The sequence below is a fragment of the Pollachius pollachius genome (genome assembly GCF_949987615.1).
Source record: "Pollachius pollachius genome assembly, chromosome: 3".
In the NCBI taxonomy this organism is placed as follows: domain Eukaryota; kingdom Metazoa; phylum Chordata; class Actinopteri; order Gadiformes; family Gadidae; genus Pollachius; species Pollachius pollachius.
The window spans coordinates 36,873,888-36,894,455 of NC_136936.1; the positions used below are offsets into that span (position 1 = coordinate 36,873,888).

The 20,568-nt window shown below is 46.6% G+C and overlaps 1 protein-coding gene across 1 annotated transcript in view; it reads right to left on the reverse strand.

Annotated features, from left to right (window-relative positions):
• The window catches only part of ptpn4a (protein tyrosine phosphatase non-receptor type 4a), a 64,268-nt gene that overhangs the window by 34,596 nt on the left and 9,104 nt on the right, over positions 1-20,568 (reverse strand). The window contains exon 2 of the mRNA XM_079732006.1: positions 3,666-3,820. Coding sequence (XP_079588132.1) covers positions 3,666-3,803 — 138 coding nt within the window. The 5' untranslated portion in view covers positions 3,804-3,820. The remainder of the gene's footprint in view (positions 1-3,665; positions 3,821-20,568) is intronic.

Below are 20,568 nucleotides of genomic sequence, written 5' to 3' on the forward strand. Positions count from 1 at the left end.
AGAATCTTAACGAGGACGAGACACAGTGTCTTGAAGAGAGAGAGAGAGAGAGAGCGAGAGAGCGAGAGAATCTTAAAGAGGTCGCGGGAGGGGTGGGATGAAGGGGACAAGTGTTCTTTGTGTTGAACTTCCTCATTTCACACGCACCACTGAGAGGGAGTTAGACTGTAGACAGGGAGCGAGAGAGACACACACATAGACAGATAGAGAGTGCGACAGAGAGATGTTCTGATAGCATACATCTTTATGCTGCACATTCCCTACACAATGTTATGCCACATGTCTTTAACATTCAAAATGTATGTATATTCTTTGTGTCAAAATGCCCTACCCCCCTGAATTCTGGATATATATTGCATAGCAAGGCACCGCAGGTAGATAGGAACAGTTGTATGTATTTGTTTGAATGAAGAAGTGAGCGATGTAGTTTGAAGTGTAACAGATGCCTGACTGAAAAACTTGTACTTTTCTGACTGTATCCATGTCCCACTATGTCTCTCCCTCTTGGAAGAAATAAGACATTTTCTTACCCATTAACAGTGCATTCCAACAGCCAATTAAACAGCATAGTGCATACATGCCCTCTCACACACACACACACACATACATATATATTAACATAAAATCCGCACACACACACTAGCACCCAGACACAGAGCAAAAGCAAACCCTCTCTGCGCCTCCCTCTCTAATGCATTCTCCATATTGTTTTGACACAAATAGTAAGGCAACCTTGTCCAAAATTAGACCCGCTGGTGAACTGAACTCGGCAACCGTCCTGCTTGCTGCAGAGCCGGCACAATGGCCCTGTTCACGTTAACCTAAACATGACAATCATGGACAGCTCTGTGATGAGCACCTTTTTGTTTTCATTGCACACACTAAATATTATAACCCCCCTAAAACAGCCCCTCCCCCATTGGCACATTATTCCCTGAGCTCTGGTTGTTCCCATGACGATGGGGGTAGAGGGAAAGAGAGAGAGAAAGCGAGAGAGCCAGAGCAAGAGCAAGAGAGAGAGAGGCTGCGTGTGGATCCTGTCTCTACTCTATGCTCCTTAGGTCCAGCAAGGAGACAGGGAGAGGAAGAGGGAGATAGGGAGAAGGATGGATAGAAAGAGACAAAGAACGAGAGAGAGAGAACGGTCCGTGAAGGGTAGAGACAGAGTGTCTTACATATAGAGAGCGTATCTTAGAGAGAGCGCTAGAGAGAGGGGGTATTTAAAGGAGAGCGAAGCTGCCAGCCAGGGGCGATCAATTACCAGAGCTGCACATTCATTCACACATTGGTTCATTCACATCTTCAGAGAGGGGAGAGCCATCCGATAGGACTCGAGACCGGCCCACTCCTTCACTCATTCATCAAGGCAGATGACAACAGGCTAAATATGGACTTATCGAGCAGGGACCTAGTCATTCATCCTCCAAGTCATTCACTCATGCATGCATGCATTAACCCATTCAGAGACGAGCAATATACCGGTCGGGCAGGAGAGCCGAACAGAGAGCCCTCATCGTTTCCCAAATTAATTCACCCATTCATTGATCAACCCATTCAGACACAAGAGCAAGCAGGGGGACATGCTGAGGGAGCAGCCGAGAGAGAGAGAGCCGACAGGGAGATTAGGGAGAAAGAGGAAAAGGAAGAGGAGACCGAGGCGGTGAATACGAAAAAGGAGGTTGCAATTTGTTATTATAATGACCATTATGATTATTCATATTATTATTTGAGCCATTTAGACCCGTTTGCATTGGTCTGTCTCTCCCCGTGCGGCAGGGCGATGTGTCGTCATAGCCAGCCAATCAGGAGCCAGGAGATGGCTCGAGCCGCACGAAAACCCAGTAGCGTGGCGAATTAAGTTGCCATGGCAACCGGTTCTTCTGTGCCTTTCTTTTTTTTTGGGCATGCAAAGAAAGAGAGGGAGAGGTGCAGGCTTACGACACGGGCGGCAGCACATCATGCCTTCGGAGGAAAACCCCCTCCGATACTTTAAACTACAAACAGAAACCGCACGGGGGGCACTTCAAATCTGCCGCGCACAGAAGTGCACGGATTTCAGGATTCAAGAAATCTAGGTTAGCTTCTACGGGATCGCACAGTATTTTGTCCAACCTTGGGTTTTGTCAATGGAGATCTCGCATTGATTGTACTCAATTACCAGGGCAGATGTTTCTTTGCTTTGGCCGCAGCTGACCCGTTGATTCATTGTGGTGGCTCCATGAGGATGAACCATTTAGTTTTTTAAGCAGACACTTTGATCCAAAGGGAAATTTCTTCACAGGTGACGGTCATTAAGGAGCAGGTAAAGCTATGCCTTAGTGTCAACCTAAAACCGAAATCAATTCCGTTTACAGCATACTGTATGTTGTCCACACACACACACACACACACACACACCCGTACGTGTGCACTGGGACACAATGCCTTCTCATTCTATCACTACAGCACCAGTTTCCAGAACACACACACACACACACACACACACACACACACACACACACACACACACACACACACACACACACACACACACACACACACACACACACACACACACACACAGCAAACACCTACTGTGTAAAACACATGGTTTGGCATAAGGCTGTCTAACTCTTGCTCGCTCTGTAACACCAAGTCTTCCTCATATCTCTCTCTCACACACACACACACACACACACACACACACACACACACACACACACACACACACACACACACACACACACACACACACAGAAACACACCATCTCCATCTTTGACTCTCTCACACAACCCCCATTCTCTTCATTTTGCTCTCACACTAATTCTTCCTCTTTCGCACACTGACTCTTCCGCTTGCTCTTTCTCTCCCACATGCCTCTCTCTCTCTCTCCCTCTCTCTCCCTCTCCCTCTCTCTCTCTCTCACAAACCTCTGTTTCATTTGTTCTCAGTTTGTCTCTGCTAATAGAAGGAAACTAATGCAGCCTAAGCATTCACTAGGAGGAATGCACACACACACACACACACACACACACACACACACACATTTATGCAGGATATAATGTTGTGGGGGGGGTATTTTGGAACATGTTCATTTCACAAAGGACACACTTAGAATAGACACACAAGCATACACACATGCGCTTGACGGTTCATCGCTGTGTGTTTGTGTCTGATGCTATTTCTCACTGTGCTTGGTGTATGTGATTGTTGGTGCGTGTACGTACATACGGACACGGTGATGGGCTGGTGTGTGTGTGTGTGTGTGTGTGTGTGTGTGTGTGTGTGTGTGCGTGCGCACACACGTCCGCGTGTGTGTACACGGTTCGTGCTGCCATGTGAGTGCGCGTGCGTGTGTGTGTGTGCGTGTGTACATACGGACACTGTGTAGCGATGTGTGTGTGTGTGTGTGTGTGTGTGTGTGTGTGTGTGGCTCCCTACGGACACGCATAGGACTGCAGTGTGCGTGCGTACGTACGGACACGGTGAAGGGCTGGTGTGTGTGTGTGTGTGTGTGTGTGTGTGTGCGTGCGCACACACGTCCGCGTGTGTGTACACGGTTCGTGCTGCCATGTGAGTGCGCGTGCGTGTGTGTGTGTGCGTGTGTACATACGGACACTGTGTAGCGATGTGTGTGTGTGTGTGTGTGTGTGTGCATAGGACTGCAGTGTGCGTGCGTACGTACGGACACGGTGAAGGGCTGCATGGAGTGGTCCAGCAGCAGGATGTTGCAGAGCACCTGGGCGTGGTGCCGCTCGCGCTCCAGCTCCGTCGCCCGCACATTGTAGGATCTGCCGGCGGGGCAACGGAAGCGCGCGCTCATCACGCTCCTACCAGGGTCTGCACACACACACACACACACACACAGGGGAGAATCACAGAGATGGTTAATTTACATACGTAGACGCATAAACATGAATCAAACATAAGAGAGTGCAGGTTAGGGGAGCATTCCGACACCAGCCATAACATTGCCTCAAATGACCCACAATAACGCGTCAGGGCTCAATAACCAGATGTGGTCTTTAAATCACAGTGAACAACCCTGCTGTACCCCTCTCCATCGACAGAGCCCAGAGTACGGCTGAGCACAACTACGGCTCTCTCTCTCTCTCTCTCTGTGTGTGGATTCCAGGCCTGCTTGGATGAGGCAGGACAGGCCTACACAGGTCTAGGGGGGAAAAAAAGGACTAAAACTACACCGAGCTCTCCCGCCCTCCGCGAGAAGGAATGTCAATGAATAGGCAGGTACTAGTGAGCTCAGCTTATGGACCCTCCAGGGGGGGTATAGCCCCCGTGCTAACCCCGCCGATATGCACAGACGCTGTTAAATTAGCTTGTTTTCTCCGGGATTTTAAGAGGATAATAACAATGCTAACTCAACATACGTTCAGTAACAAGAGAGCGGGCATCGAGTCCAACACCGCTAGGATTAATATACCTGCTATTTTTAACTCGATACCAGATAAATTCCGAATCGGAAAGTGCTTACAAGACAGAAGTTTTTTTTTGCAGAGTATTTCTATTATTTTTGCGATGGTGGCACAGCCGAAGCCGAAGTTAAAATAGTCAAGTTGAAAATCAGATGTCAGCATTCATAGAGGGCTCGGGTCCCATTAAGAGCTGGAGTTAATGTCAAGGGCACATCCGCTTTTACTTTGATACTCTCCGCTTGAGCTTGCACTCCGGGGACGCCCCGCCTAGCCCGACCTTCCCTGCATCAAGTTCTGTCCCGGAGGGGTGTGGGGGGTCCCATCAACCATCATCTACCGCTTGGGTCTGTCTGGTCACACTGGATCGACCACAGGACGCTTTCGATCGCGAGCCGTGACTGAACGTTTCCCGAGTCACACGGGGAATGTCGTGCGTGGCCCGCAGCATGACAAACTGCGGCCGCACGATCTCAAATAGGAAGGCCTGCGGAGGCTCGAGTGACGACAGAGCGAGGGGATAGGAGCGGCAGGGTGGCGGACGTCTGCCGCACACATACACAGTGTATAGGTCAGGTTCAGGTGAACATTCAGCACACAAGTGAGCATGTACAGTATATGACGTGTGGATATATTCAACACAAACCAGAACATGTGCATGGTATGTGGGTGCGTTCCCCACCCACACACACAAACCGTTTTATTTTTAATTTCATGAATAGTCATGACATTTGACACCATGAACCATAGGAGTCACCCAGAGTCCATGTAGCGGTACAGTGTGTGTGTTTGTTTCAGCGTGTGTGTGTGTGTGTGTGTGTGTGTGTGTGTGTGTGTGTGTGTGTGTGTGTATATGTTTCAGTGTGTGTGTGTGTGTGTGTGTGTTTGTGTGTGTGTGTGTGTATATGTTTCAGTGTGTGTGTGTGTGTGTGTGTGTGTGTGTGTGTGTGTGTGTGTGTGTGTGTGTGTGTGTGTGTGTGTGTGTGTGTGTGTGTGTGCGCGCGTGTGTGTGCTAAAGAGTGTGTTTGATCTTCTTGTCAAGGCGCATCATCTCAAACTGCAATGACCACAAACAGACGGTGAGTGAGTAAAAATACAGGACTGTCTGTCTGTGTGGTTGTAGTTGTTGCAAAAAGCAAGCGGTCCAACACTATTGCAGAGAATAGCAACACCCAGGACCTCTCCCACCGCTGTGAGCTTTGTGCTATTTACTATGTGGGCCTTCAGCATGCTTTCATCCAAAGTGACATACAGTAAATTCAGTCACATGCCATTAAGGCGCAGGTAGAAGGTCATAGAGTGTCTAACTGATGGCGGTCTACATACCGGGGGTCTTATGGAGGTCTACATTTACATCGGGGGTCTTATGGTGGTCTACATGTATGCGGTAGACATTGGGGGAATCAAAACCAGGACCTTCTGGCTGGGAGTCAAACAGCCCGGCCCCCACACTACTATACTGTATTGTGTTCTGTGACGGAGCGTATTGACCACTATTCCTTACCACCGCCTGTGTGAAGGCAGCGCGAATCACACAGCGCAGGGGAGCGATGAAGCCGGGAGGGAGGGAGGGAAGGCTTCTTATCTCTCTCTCTCTCTCTGCTGCTGAAGGGATGCCACACACACAGATAACGTATGATGATGATGTCACAGTGTGTGACGCATGCAGGGAGCCCCCTCCACCATGCCTCTCAATACTTTCTCTCCCCTCTCCCCCAGGCCCACCATCCTCTCTCCTACCGTTCTTTATCAACCCGCTCTCTCCTTATCTCTCGCTGTTCTCATCCTCCCTTCCTCTCTCTCCTTCTTCTCCTCTCCATCCGCTGCCTCTCCTGTTTTCTGTTTCCTACTCTCCCCCTTCTTCGTCTTTTTCTCTTTCCTCATCACCCATCCTGTCCTCTCCTCTCTCCTCCTCGGCCCGCTCCCACCCCAGAGTAGACAGATCAGAGGAGAGATCGGCCCCTCAGGGAGGAAGCGGCAGAATCATGCTACCATAACTACTTCCTGCTGTCAGCATCGCTTACCAACAGAGAGAGAGAGTGCGTGTGTGTGTGTGTGTGTGTGTGTGTGTGTGTGTGTGTGTGTGTGTGTGTGTGTGTGTGTGTGTGTGTGTGTGTGTGTGTGTGTGTGTGTGTGTGTGTGTGTGTGTCCCTAAAGCTGTGAGGTCATCTTATAACAAACAAAGACAGTCTACAGGCTTCCTGTCTGCACTGACACACCGACACATACACACACCGACACAAACACGGCTAAAATGTACACAAAAGCACAACACTTTTAGAATTTGTCAAAGTTGTGACTAATGTCACAACTCAAACAGCTTCTAGACTGTACCGTATTTCGAACCCACAATTTGTCAACCGCCTGGACAAGAGAGCCTGGGAGCCGACACAGAGGAAGGACTCACACGCAAACGCGCGGGCGCGCGCGCACACACACACACACACACACACACACACACACACACACACACACACACACACACACACACACACACACACACACACGAAACACAGACAGTAAATTAGTAATGAATTTCTGTGTCCAAGTAGACAGCTTTTACATGGATTATTTTTTTTTCTGTCATACAATTTCATCAAGGAGAATCTAATAGGTTCCTCTTAGGAGATACAAAGGATACCCATCACTATTCATGTAGCACACACATACACACACAGCTCAACACTACAGAAGGTCAGTATACAGGGCAGGACATCATTATGTAAAATCCTACATTAAAGACCCTCGTCATCCTCTTTTTCTAATATCTAGGGCAGCACAGAACAACCGTGTGTGTGTGTGTGTGTGTGTTACTGTTAGTGTGTGTGTGTGTGTGTGAGACTGTTAGTGTGTATGTGACTGTTAGTGTGTGTGTGTGTGTGTGTGAGACTGTTAGTGTCTGTGTGTGTAGAAGGGGGGGCGGAGGGATTGCCGCCCGGAGAATGAGGGCAGCGCTTGGCCCTCGACCCTTCCCCCCTTTAGGGAAAGCTGTGTGTGTGTGTGTGTGTGTGTGTGTGTGTGTGTGTGTGTGTGTGTGTGTGTGTGTGTGTGTGTGTGTGTGTGTGTGTCTGATGACAAAGCCATGCTGCAGGCTGGTAAACTGTTTAGATCGGTATGTAGCGTGTACACAGGGCCAAGCTTTTGCCTTTTTTTTTCCACCTCTTAGATCTCAAAAGGAAACGGAAACATTAACGTCTGATTGAACATGAACGACTGCAGGTCTCTCTAAACACCGCACACGGAGGAAGGGTTGGCATAGGATTTTTGATTGACATGACCGTGGGAAGAGAGACAGAAGGGAGGACATAGCATGAAGCATAGGACCAGGGCATTAGCGATAAGGTCGGTGCACTAGGGTGTCATAGAGCCGTCCATAAGGGGTTACTATGTGTAACAGTCCGTCCGTTACAAACACCATCTCCTCAACGTAAAGAGTAACGCCCGCCTTCGGGTTTCCGTCTTTGCAAAGGTTTGCACAGGAACCTCTAGCGTCAAAGATGATTATTGTCAAAAACGGTCAATCTTTAATCGCAGCACGCCAATTTGCATACATAATGTCGCTGTGCCGGGAGAACAACTCTCTGGTTGAACTCTTCGGTACGGCTAGTTAAAAGGCTTTAGGATTAAAGATATTAAAATGGCTTGGAATCAAACAGCGATGTTGACACATCAGTGATCAAAGGGAAATGGTTTCCATCGCTGGTGTCCCATCACCCCGGAGGGGGGTATGATTAAATCTTTTGACATGGCGGTTGCTTCCTGACATGCAGAGGGTTGAGTCTGGAGGAGGTTAACCATTTGTGTCCCTCTAGTTATATCATGACCGGTACCGGCAACTGTGTGAAACAGTGCCTCAAAAGCAGGTGACGTCAAACTTGGCAGACAAGAAATGCTTTGAACATCAGGAGCAGACTTTGTGTGAAAAAATTATATTCCGTCTCGTAATATGATAGTGGTACCGTTTTCCGTTGGAAATAATGATCATAAATAATTATGAAAGAATTGTCTCTTCAAGCTCTGGCTCAGAGCGGTCGTGCCTTGAAGATGCTGATTGAAAACCTTTATTAAACAATTTAAAACAACAAAATACTGCCCTTTGTTGTCCTCATCTGCTCCCTCGTACTGAAGTGGTGACTAAGACGTTGTTTCGGTGCTTCTGTTTCAGTAGTTAGTCATTAGCAGTATAACTTGGAGTGGAGAATGCACGGTGGAACATGTGTGTACATTAGATAGGTTAATCATGCTGTTGAGCCAACCACACATGCAGTATCCCTTATCAAACCAGCACGCAGGCTAAAACCAGCTACATGATTAGGACGCACAGAATTTTATCAGCCTTTGCAGCAGAGCAAATTGTATCCAGAATGTTGTGGGTTATTTAGAGACTTGAAGCAGCTTGAGTTTGAAATCGTTTAACCAGACAGAGGAAACAGCAGAATAATGTGGGGGGTATTTCAGTGTATAACTGTAACCATCTCACGATAGGCGGGTTCTTGGTGGCCTGCCTAGTTTAACGTCCATCCTGCTACTGTTGAAGACTTCACAATGAAAATACCACACCAGACCAACTTGCTACAAGGTGGAGGAAAAATAATAATTTAATAATTTAAATAAAAACCAAACTCAACAGAAAATTGTAGAGATGTACTCGACAGACTCATCAATTTTATGGATGTCAAAAGGTATTTTAGAGCACTTAGTAGACTTTTGTGTAAAGTTTATGGTGTAGTCATTTGATTATAGAGTGGCCTGACAACATTGACATGGGCACACTGATAAGATCAGGAGCGGGCAGATGAATGAAACATTTGTGTGTAAATGGGGTGGAACATTGTAGTAGGCTGTGGGCTGTGACTTTTCCCCCTATTGTAGTATCTGTCCTCCAGCTCCACTGCAAGACACATTATGCCAGCCGCAGCAGTTTTCCCCTCGGACAATCCATTCTCGCACACGCACACACACACACACACACACACACACACACACACACACACACACACACACACACACACACGTTGGATTTCCATCTGCGGTTCTCTGCTAAATCCTTTGCTACACCATTCTCTCTCTTCTTCAACCTATTCCATCGTCTCTCTTCCTTGCTCCTGAACATAAATGCATAAAATATACCATAATTTAAAGTATAGAATATAAATGCTGCACTCAAGAGAAAGAGACGGCCTTTAGTAGATCTCACTGCTTATTGTCCAGTGTGATCTCCCATTTCCAGTCTCACACTCAATGTTCGAAACAAACACAAGGTTGCATTGTTTCTGCAGCATTTCCTGCATCAAATCCCAAAACAGAATGGCTCCATTAAGACAGCGTGTGTTGAAATAAAGATAGCCGACTAAAACGACACACAAGCTCTCACATCACAGATGAATTTGTTGAGTGGAAGTCCGCGCTCACGGCAACACACATGAAGTGACACACATCCTGAGCTGCTCGGATCCGGGGGAGTTACTGTTCACACTGGGCAGATGATGTGGTGGTCTAAGTGTGAGACACCGCCCATTGCTGAATGTTGCTTTGTTTTTAAATCATATTGGCTACTAGGTTAGGATTTAGTACGCCTTAAGCGTATCATTGTACTGTCTCAGTTATTCTGTATTATATTCTGGTTTTATTCTATGGTTCTGTAAATCACATTGTCCCCCTCTTTTGAACTGTGCTACACCAATTTTTTTTTTTATTATTGGTGTGTGTCGTGTCTCTTGAATCCGTCTCCAGAATGATCTCACAGGTTCATCGGTCCTCCTCACCTCTTGACTGTGTGTGTGTGTGTTTATGTGTGTGGTGAGCGTTGTTCTGTATACTGGTGTCACCAAGACGGCTGCAACACATTGGTGGTGGCGACTGGCGGTGTGGGAACCACTTCTGCTTTGCTTTAGAAACACGCTGAATGACAAACTACTCATATTGTCATTTTAAATAGGTATTCATTAAATTGTCATTTGGTGAATTCTTGGCTCCTGTAGATTCTGCTGCTGCACACGCACACTCTCCCCTGCTGGGATTAACGGCCGTTATCCATCTTCATCTCATGTCTGGGGTTTTATCTCCGCTAGTAACTGGATCACCCCGGAGACCGGCAGTGTAAAGCGGGTGACCTGGGCAAGACCGGAGGGACTGCTGCCTGTTCGCTCCCCCCGCCGAGGGTGACCGCTTCGGCCCTTACAGATGGTACTGCAGCCCCCGCCCTGACCCCTGGCTACGGGACCCAGAGGGACAACCAGGCTTCCATTAATTAAACCACACAACACAAGTTGTTCACTATCAATGATTGTGAGTAATGCATTGTTTTTGAATAATAGTGTTTTTGCATAATAGTGTGAGAGAGAGAGAGAGAGAGAGAGAGAGAGAGAGAGGGAGAGAGAGAGAGAGAGAGAGAGAGAGAGAGAGAGAGAGAGAGAGAGAGAGATCGGAAAGGGTCAACGCGTCGATTCACCCTCGGAAATCCCACGACCTTTCACCCTGAAGGGTCTCTCCCGCCCCCCGTCCCTGTGTCTAACCCACGCACAGACACAAACACAGCCACACTCATGTGCACATGTGTGTGCAACAAACGCACACACACACGTTTTCTGCAGTAGTTTCAGGCTTGTCGCAGTCTAACTAATAACATGTGAGGTCACGCATGTAGCGGCCTAGGGGTCTTATCTCGGCAGTGGGGCACGTACTACCTCATCGCTCTGATAAAGACTAGCACCGCCGGCACTGAGCTTAATATATTATCTCTTCTACAGTAACACACATACATACATACATACATACATACACACCCACGCAGGAAAAAACAGTTAAACAGGGGTCCATGTTTCCCTCTTCCTGCTGATGCTGGCAGATCTCAGTGGGGTTCGAGTTCTGGACACGCTGTGAGTTTCCCCTCCGTTCCCACCTCGACCTTGCACATTCCTGCCTCCGCCCACAGACCAGCTGTAGGCGGGCCAGGTGTCCCCCCCTCCTGGCCCCCTCCAGCCAATAAGGATTTGGTCTTGTTCTATGCATCAGATGTTAAGGACGAGTCACATGGCGACCTAGCACTCATAAACAGAAGAGGCCAAGACTAGAGAGATTATGGTGCTTGGAAGCTAACCTACAGTCTAAGAAGACTGTTATCTATAGTATTAGCTAAGCTAGTGCATATGTGCGCTTTAAAAAATAATAATAATAAATCACCATTATATCAATTAGAATCTTTTCTTTAGCAGGGGCAAAAAAAGTCCCATGAGAGTGAACACACACACAACTCAATTTAGTTTAGTTAAGATGTGCACATGCAATATGAATGGAGCTGTGCGTGTTTACTGATCTCATCAATAGCTAGTACAGACCACACATGCATGACACACAAACACACAAATGTTGTGTGAGATATCAGTATCAGTATCAGATATCAGTAGTCAGTCAGATGCACTTACATTTACATTTACATTTAGGGCATTTAGCAGACGCTTTTATCCAAAGCGACTTGCAATAAGTGCATTTGTTACAATAAGTACATTTGTCATAAGAAGTGAAACAATATATCGCTGTCGGTACAGTAAAGATTTTCATAGAACCAAGTGCAAGTATTACAATCGCTAGGCTAACCCATTCCCCATGTAAAGCAATGATAGCAGCTACTGTAGATGCTACACAATTAAGTGCCTTGAATAAGTGCAATGTACAAGTGCCAGGACGTACAACATTCAATGGTGGCTGTGCATTGGTTTCTATGCAGAGTCGAGGTGAACTCTGAACAGCTGAGTTTTGAGTCTTTTGCGGAAGCTACCAGACGTCCAGATGAGGTAGTTGAGCGGAGGGATCGAGCTGGGGTGTGTGGCTTTACTAATGCTTGGAGGTAGGCAGGGGCAGTTCCATCGACTGCCTTGTATGCCAGTACCATCATCTTGACTGTGATGCGAGCTATTACAGGGAGCCAGTGGAGGTCTCGGAAGAGGGGGGTTACATGTGAGAACTTTGGTAGGTTGAACACGAGGCGCGCTGCCGCATTCTGGATGCGCTGCAAGGGTTTAATCGCAGAGGCAGGGAGTCCAGCCAGGAGCGAGTTGCAGTAGTCGAGGCGGGAGATGACCAGTGATTGGACTAGAAGCTGAGCTGCTTCCCTTGTGAGGAAGGGCCGGATCCTGCGGATGTTGTAAAGTGCAAATCTGCAGGATCGGGCCACCGCAGTAATGTTTGCGGTGCAGCATAACTGATTGTCCAACACTACACCAAGGTTTTTGGCAGTTGGAGGAGGAGATACAGTGATGTTCTCAACAGTGACGAGTAAGTCCATGTGTGGGCAATCTTTCCCTGGTATTAGGAGGAGCTCAGTCTTGTTGAGGTTAAGCCTCAGGTGATAGGCAGTTGTCCAGTAGCTGACTTCTGCCAGACATTCAGATATGCGTGTTGCAATCAGGGCTTTGTCAGATGAGGGAAAAGAGAGGAATAGCTGAGTGTCGTCAGCATAGCAGTGATAGGAAAAGCCGTGGGATGTAATTACAGAGCCCAGAGATCTGGTATAGAGGGAGGACAGAAGAGGCCCCAGTACAGAGCCTTGAGGGACACCAGTATCAAGCGTGCAAGGTTTGGACAAGGAGCCATTCCATGTTACCTGATAAGTGCGATTCATCAGGTAGGATGTGAACCAGGAAAGGGCAGATTCAGCTATGCCAAGTTCGGCAAGAGTGGCGAGGAGGATCTGGTGGTTCACAGTGTCAAATGCTGCAGACAGGTCAAGGAGAATGAGAACCGATGAGAGGGACGAGGCTCTGGCCGCACGGAGGGACTCAGTCACCACGAGGAGAGCCGTCTCAGTGGAGTGTGCTTTTTTGAAGCCTGATTGGTGCGGGTCAAGCAGGTTGTTAAATGAGAGATAGGAGGACAGTTGGTTAGCGACGGCACGTTCCAATGTTTTAGAGAGGAATGAAAGAAGAGATACCGGTCTGTAATTCTGGATGTCAGTGGTATCAAGGGTTGGTTTTTGGGAAATAACTTGGGAAATAACCATTGGCGAAACTTTCCCCAATGGGCGTGGCGACCCAACACCGCTACATCACAGGACTTCTCTTCCTCCTCAGGATGAAGAGGAAGTGGTGCGATGATGATGTCACAGTTAGACCCTCATCTCCTTTCATCTCCACAGCCGTCGGGGCTCCCCAGCCGTCGGGGCTCCCCAGCGCTGCTACTGTAGACTACGCCTCTCTCTCTCTCTCTCTCTCTCTCTCCCTCCCCCTCGATCCCTCTTCCCCCCCAACCCCTCTGCTTGCTCAGCTTGCAGAAGGCATCACGACTCAATGGATCACATCTCCCTCCCATCTCTCCCCTCCCTCCTCCCCGCCCTCCTCCTCCACTCATTTCCCCTCCCGCCTGGATCCCCACCTCTCCCAGGTGCTACCCTCTCCTCTCGATCCACTCCACTTACCCCTGGCTGCTCCCCCTTCTTCCCTTGCTCCTTGCTCCTCTCCCCAGGTCCTGACTCCTACCAGCCTAGATAGGAAGCCTCTGTTTCTAAGAAGCAGAGTCTCTCCATAGGCATCCGCAGGAGTTAAAGAGTCAGATTCAAACCAGAGCTGCTGTTCAGAGGAGTAAGAGAGTCAGATTCAGACCAGGTCTGCCCCTTGGAGGGAGAAATTAAGTGAGTTGGTGGTGGTGGTGATGATGTTGGTTTGGGGAATACACCTTCATCAGAATCACGCACTACACTTAATTTCATGTCTTTCAACATTTCTGTCAGTCAATAAGAATGTTGAATTGTCCGTTTTGTTCCAAGTTCTTCGTCATTTGGTCGTTTGTTCTATGTTATGTATTTACATTAAAAAATATGAATATTTTTTAATCTGGGAACAAGAACTTTTACGTTTATGTAGGAATGCATGGGGATGAGGAGGGGCGAATTCCTCTGCACTATGTTGCATTTGGCAAATAACATCTTGATTAAAACAGACAAAAGGAGACTGGAAACTCAGCGCCTGGAAGCCACTGGCAGGAGGTTTAACTAGAACCCCTCGATCACCGGTGGTGTGCTTTAACCCTATGTATGCCCCAACCGTCACTGGCATCACATCTGAGGACGGGTTTAGTGGAGGTACCCAAACAATGCTTTGCAGTTTTTACCAGTTTTGATGAAGGTGAAGCAAAAGCGTGTCTCGATTGTTCAGACATACAATTAGATAAATTTGTCCCAAAGGTACCAAAAGTAGTAATTAGAATAGTACCAAAAGAAAAACCTTGTTGTTAGCCAATGCACGAAAAACCTGCCAATTGGCAAATTGATATTTGAAAATGATTTCAAGAATTAAATGATGGATGTTCATGTTGGCTGTGTTTATTTAAAACCAGACTCCCACAGAGCCCATTGACAGCGCTCTGGAATTAACCTCCTGTCTTAATGTTCTTAAACCTTAACAGGACCCTTAAGACACACTCAAGTACAGCACATGTGCCCCAAGTGGGGTGTAACGATACACGTATTTGTACCGAACCGTCAAGGTACAGGCACTCCTGGGTGGTTACAGAGGTGGACCGTGGTGCGTAAATGTGGCGTATATAGCGTTAATATGGCTGATGTAAAGGCTTGTTTTGCGATGCGGGATTGAAAACATGAAGTCAGAGTTCCCCCCGGACCGTATAGCCAAAGTAAAAGACTCCGACTCCGTAACTACGGAGACCCCTCGAGCATTCACAGTTCTCTGTCAGGATGTCGGATACGTAATGCAATTCGCCGCCCGATCGAACTTATATGTTGACTACAAACCATGTCAGCAGTGTTGTTAATAAACTTCCAAAGCTTTTCAAATCTTACTTGGTGTATTAATGGTCCTTAATGTGCAAAGTAAACAAAGTAAATAAGATGCAAAGTCAAACCGGAGAAGTGATTCCGGAAAGGATTTTGTTAGAGGACCAGTCACAGCCCTTGCGGTCTCCATTGCGTCGAAGGATAATTAAAAAATATTGGATGCGCACGTAAGCTATGGAGAGGGTCTCCGAGAGGCTCTCCGGCTACGGAGAGGGCTCTCTGCGTCTACGTACAGCACTTTAACATGCACACGCATTTGAAAAGGCACCATCCAGGTGTTACTATCACCGTTGCTGTGAAAAAAAACGAGCCCTGTGCAAACCCAGCCCACAACACTATTTCAACAATCCCTGTCTGGGAATTCAGAAATGCCAATGCCATAACCAAGTTTATTAGTGTTTTCATTGCTGCTGATCTACGGACATTCTCCGTTGTTGACAAACAGCAGTTTTTAAATATTTTCCCCTTAACTATGAACCGTACCGTCCTGTACCGTACCGTGACTTCAAAACCGAGGTACGTACCGAACGGTGACTTTTGTGTACCGTTACACCCCTAGCCCCTAATAATTGAGGTAAAATAATAATCACACTTCAGAATGTCTTCTAAAACAACAATATTATTTTGTATCCTGAACACTGTTTAAATGCTCTGATTATGCTAACCCTTTCCATCGATTAAACGCATATGTTACATGAACTAATATGCCACATGGCTCAACCTTTGTCGGTTGCAGAAGCAGTGGTTGGAACAGAAAATATTATTTAAATACTTGACATACATGCATCTGGAGCTATCTCAAGCCAGCTTATCTTGATAAACACCGGAAGCAGCAATCAACTTTATGACAGACCTTCAAAAGACAGATGCAATAAACAAGTGTGTTGCACTTCTCCAGAGAAATATATGTACTGGTGTCACAGCGGTGTGTGTCTGTCTGAGCGGATGATCAAAGATCAGACACATTGGCTAGCGAGATGCTTCTGCAAATCAGATAACACAGAGACAGAGAAAGAAAGAGACAATGACAGAGAGAGAGAGAGAGGGTTAAAGAGACCGGGAGAAAAGACAGAGAGAGACGAACAGAAAGGATGGAAATTAAGAAAAAGAGAAGAAGAAAAAAATAGTGTATACCATCTGCTCCGGTACATCCTAGAATGTTCCCCTTTCTTGCTGAATCTGTAGGTTGCCTATGTAAGCATGCACGCGCGCACACACACACACACGTTAGTTTGCAGGCAAGCCACGTGTGTCCATTCATTCTCTGCTCTGACCTGATCTCTGCATCATATGCTCAGCCAAAACCCCTGACACAAAGTGCAACCCTAAACCCATAATTGCCCCTTTTCACTAACACGACTGGGAAGATCTCTCCCTGCTTTGAACATGAGAAGAGTACAATGAGCCCACCTACACACGACGCGTACAGGAACGAAACAAACATTCCTCCACCAAACACGAGGAAACATGATCTGGAAAAAAACACACCGTAAGGTGAAGCCCTGTACATGCTGCTCTTAGGACGTTAAGCTCCTTATGTTTGTTTCAAAACTGTACAATTCAACTATAAATATAAAAAAGCAAAGCAAACCGATGCATTTGCTTATTGCCAAGGGTCTCGAGTCTCTATCCGGAGTTGATCTTAACTCTCTAAAAAACACACCAATAGACAAATATCTCATGTTTTAAACACAAAGGAAAGAACGTCCTCTGTTCCACATCTTCTGCGCTTCAGGGAAATGCAGGTTTTCAGAGAGGTCTTTGAAGAGGACTGCGAGCATCTGTGTTTGTGTTTGTTGTTAAGGTGACACCTAGGCTAAACAGGCCATTCCGACTCAATGCATTATTCACAAATCCGTAACCATCCGGCTATCTCTCTCTGTCTCCGGGCCTTCTGTCCCTCGCTCGTCTGCCTTTTTCCCCCCGTCACATCACAACCGCTCACAGCCTAATTCATAAAAGATACAGGCTGTGAAGGTCCAGTTCCATAGCACACATACCAATGGGGAGTGGTATGCAGGCAGTGGCTTAACATTGGGCTGGACATTTCTTGTGTTTTCTATTCTTTGGGCAGTGGAAACACAGAGGTTAGCAAGACATTTCACTATGGCAGTGATTCCCGAGCTGAGGAAAGCATAACCTGGATATTATTTTATTTTTTATGTCGTTATATGCTTTTTTATATCTATATAAATATATATAAATAAAAAAATGAAAAAAAATATATATATAACATCAAATATCAAGAATTGTTGAAGTTGTTAAATATGAAATACTTCGATGGAGTATTAAGTTTGGAGTATTAAGCTTCAATCAATAGAAACCCAGAGGCCATTACAATATTAACAATGATGCAAAATGATAACAGTAGGGGTACTGATGGAGGGTTGTGGGGGCGAAACACTGCACTATGCTTTGTGGTCATCTTACAAAAATACTACATACATTTTGAAAGTCCTAGAGATGCAGGTAAACCACATCAGGCTTTGACATGCAAACACGACCAACACCAAGGCCTTTTGAGAAGTGGATATTCGGTCAAGATACGTTCCTCCACCTCAGACGAGCCCCGGAGGGTGGGTATGCGTGGGACGGTTGGGCGGCGGTGAACGGGGACAGTGTGAGCGTGGGGGTGTAGAGGAAAGTGGGGGAGGAGGCTGGAACATAATGCGGTCGTTAAACAGGAAATCAGCCCTCTACCTATGTGCTCTGCATGTTTCCATTGAGGTGGTGGTGAGAATATGAGCCGACCGTGTGTGTGAAGTATTTTCAATATGGCATTGTTTCAGGTGGCATCAGCTTATAATGCAAACGTTGTCCCTTCAATGTTAAAATGAAGAATAAATAATCAGAATACTACCTCCAAATGTTATGATTAAATATTTCCCCCCCATGTTGAAATGTTTTCAATAATTACATACCCATTTTAAAATGACCTCAAAATAACTCCCAGTGCTCACATGACGATTAACCCTTGAGGGGCTTTCCCTGATGTCGACACGCTATTTCTCATCACATGTTGAGAGGATTATTTCTCTCCAACAACTAAAGTCAACAAAGTTCAAATTTCCAACTGACCAAGCTCAAATTTACTGTTGTGATCACAGTGTAGAATAACGTACACAGGTCAAAGCACCATAGGGTAGGATAACTAGTGTACACAGATGGAGAACCGCAATGTAGGATAACTACAAACTCACAGTCACAACTCCTATAATGTTGACACGGTGAAAGCATCCGATTGGAACTTTCTAGTACTACACCGTAGCGACGGCGCTACCGCTGGCTTCTACAAAGCCCCTGGTCCCGGGCCTCTGTCGTCACATGGCTGCGGTGTGCATGGTGGGCTCTGGTAGAAAAGCTAATGCTGCAAAAGCCAGCGTCAGCAGGAGCTAGCAGCTTCCACACGCGAGCCCAGGATGGGTCAGAGAGAGAGAGAGAGAGAGACAAACATCGAGAGACAAGAGAGAACAACAGGGACAGAGAGAGAGAGGGACAGACGGAGAGAAATACAGAGGGATACAAGAGAGAAAAACAGGGACAGAATGAGAGAGAGACAGAGCTTGAAGACAGACACACGTACCCACAAACTGCAGCGGGTTCAACCACGAGAAGAAAGTTGGCCTTCAGAAACATAGACATCCTCTCAATGTAGTAGGTTCTCTATCTCACACACACACACACACACACCTGACATTTTCGCAGCCCCCAGCTACATTTGTCACAAACTTGTTGACTGAGAAATGATAGCAGTGGGGAGATAGAGATATGGAGAGACACAGAGACAGAGAGAGAGACACACAGACAGACAGACAGACAGACAGACAGACAGACTTTAGAGAATTAAACAGAGGGAGGGCAAAGACAGAGATCAATACAGCGAGAGAGGGAGCAAGAGAGAAAAAGAGCAACATAATAAAACGTTGCTTGCAGAGCGTGTTTCTGGCGGGGGAAGTTAGTTCTGGTGCCTGAAGAAGGGAGATGGACAGCGGGAGACGGAGAGGAGGGAGGACATGTTGACAGGGGGAGGTCAGACGAGAGTGACTGAGCAAAACAAGACTCCCAGGGGTAAATTTGGGGGTTTGAGCTTGTAAACCTACTGCAGCACTTAAGCAATTAAAATAATCATGCAGTCATAGCGGTGTTGGTCCTGTCCCGATTCACTTGATAGTGCATCGCATAAACACTATTAGGCTGAGGGGTTCAAATCCAACTAGGACCACCCATACTACGAATGTATGCACTCGCTCTTTGGATAGAGGCATCCACCAAATGCCAAATATACACATATCAAGATATACAGATAAAGATAAGGGATGATTCCAGAGCTCCAGGAATCAAGTAATCGGGGGAAGGAACTCGCCTTAGTTTACGATGACGTTTAGATTTCCAAGCTGGAACAGGGATTCCAATGGAAGCTTCCAATTCCCAGGCTCAAACACTGTGTGTGTGTGTGTGTGTGTGTGTGTGTGTGTGTGTGTGTGTGTGTGTGTGTGTGTGTGTGTGTGTCACACAAACAGGCGTGCGGTTGTATTGCACAACCCACGGTCGGTATTGAGCAACAGGCAATAATCCTACAACTTTTAAATGCAACATTGTGTTTTGGAGATGCAATACATCTCGGTGTGTGAGTGTGTGTGTCTGTCTCTGCAGGTATGTTCAGCTAAGGGGTGGAGGAGGAGTCTGAGAGGGTGGTTGACAAGCTAGGACAGGCTGGATAGGAGCCGGGAGGGAGAGAGGGAGAGAGCCAGCATACCTGAGAGATGAGGTGTGGCCAGAGCCTACAGTGGCCTGTTCAGGTTACACTATAACTGTTCACCGGGATAACGGAGGATTGGGATGTCATACTTATTTGTATGAAGACACATTTCCTGGCTATTCGTTATGTTGAATTCCTATTTTTACATGTTTTTACAACAACTACTTCCACACTTTCTACTTTGACAATAATTTATTTGTCTCATGTGAGCCCTCCAAATCTTGAATAGTATATTCATATTTTGGAAAACTATTATGGAATTTTTATTACCTATATGGACCACAGGTTGCTTGGCAACTGATTCACTTTTGACTTGTAAAATAATTAACATTCTTAAATTTTATTTAAACTTAACTTGAGATGCATTTTTATTTGCATTCCTACATGACGCCATGCGGGTTGTAAACTGGTGATTGGTTCAACGTGTAGGTAGGGGTTGAAAAGAGGCTGTCAATTAGAGTTGCTCAAAATGTCCCATCCCTGAAACATAGCAAAACATAACCACTCCAATACTAAACCTTATTTATGGTTCACATCCTAAAACATGACAGAATACAAGTTCTAACCTCTACTTGATAGCACTTGTATTCCGGCGGTCAAAACGGAAAAATCA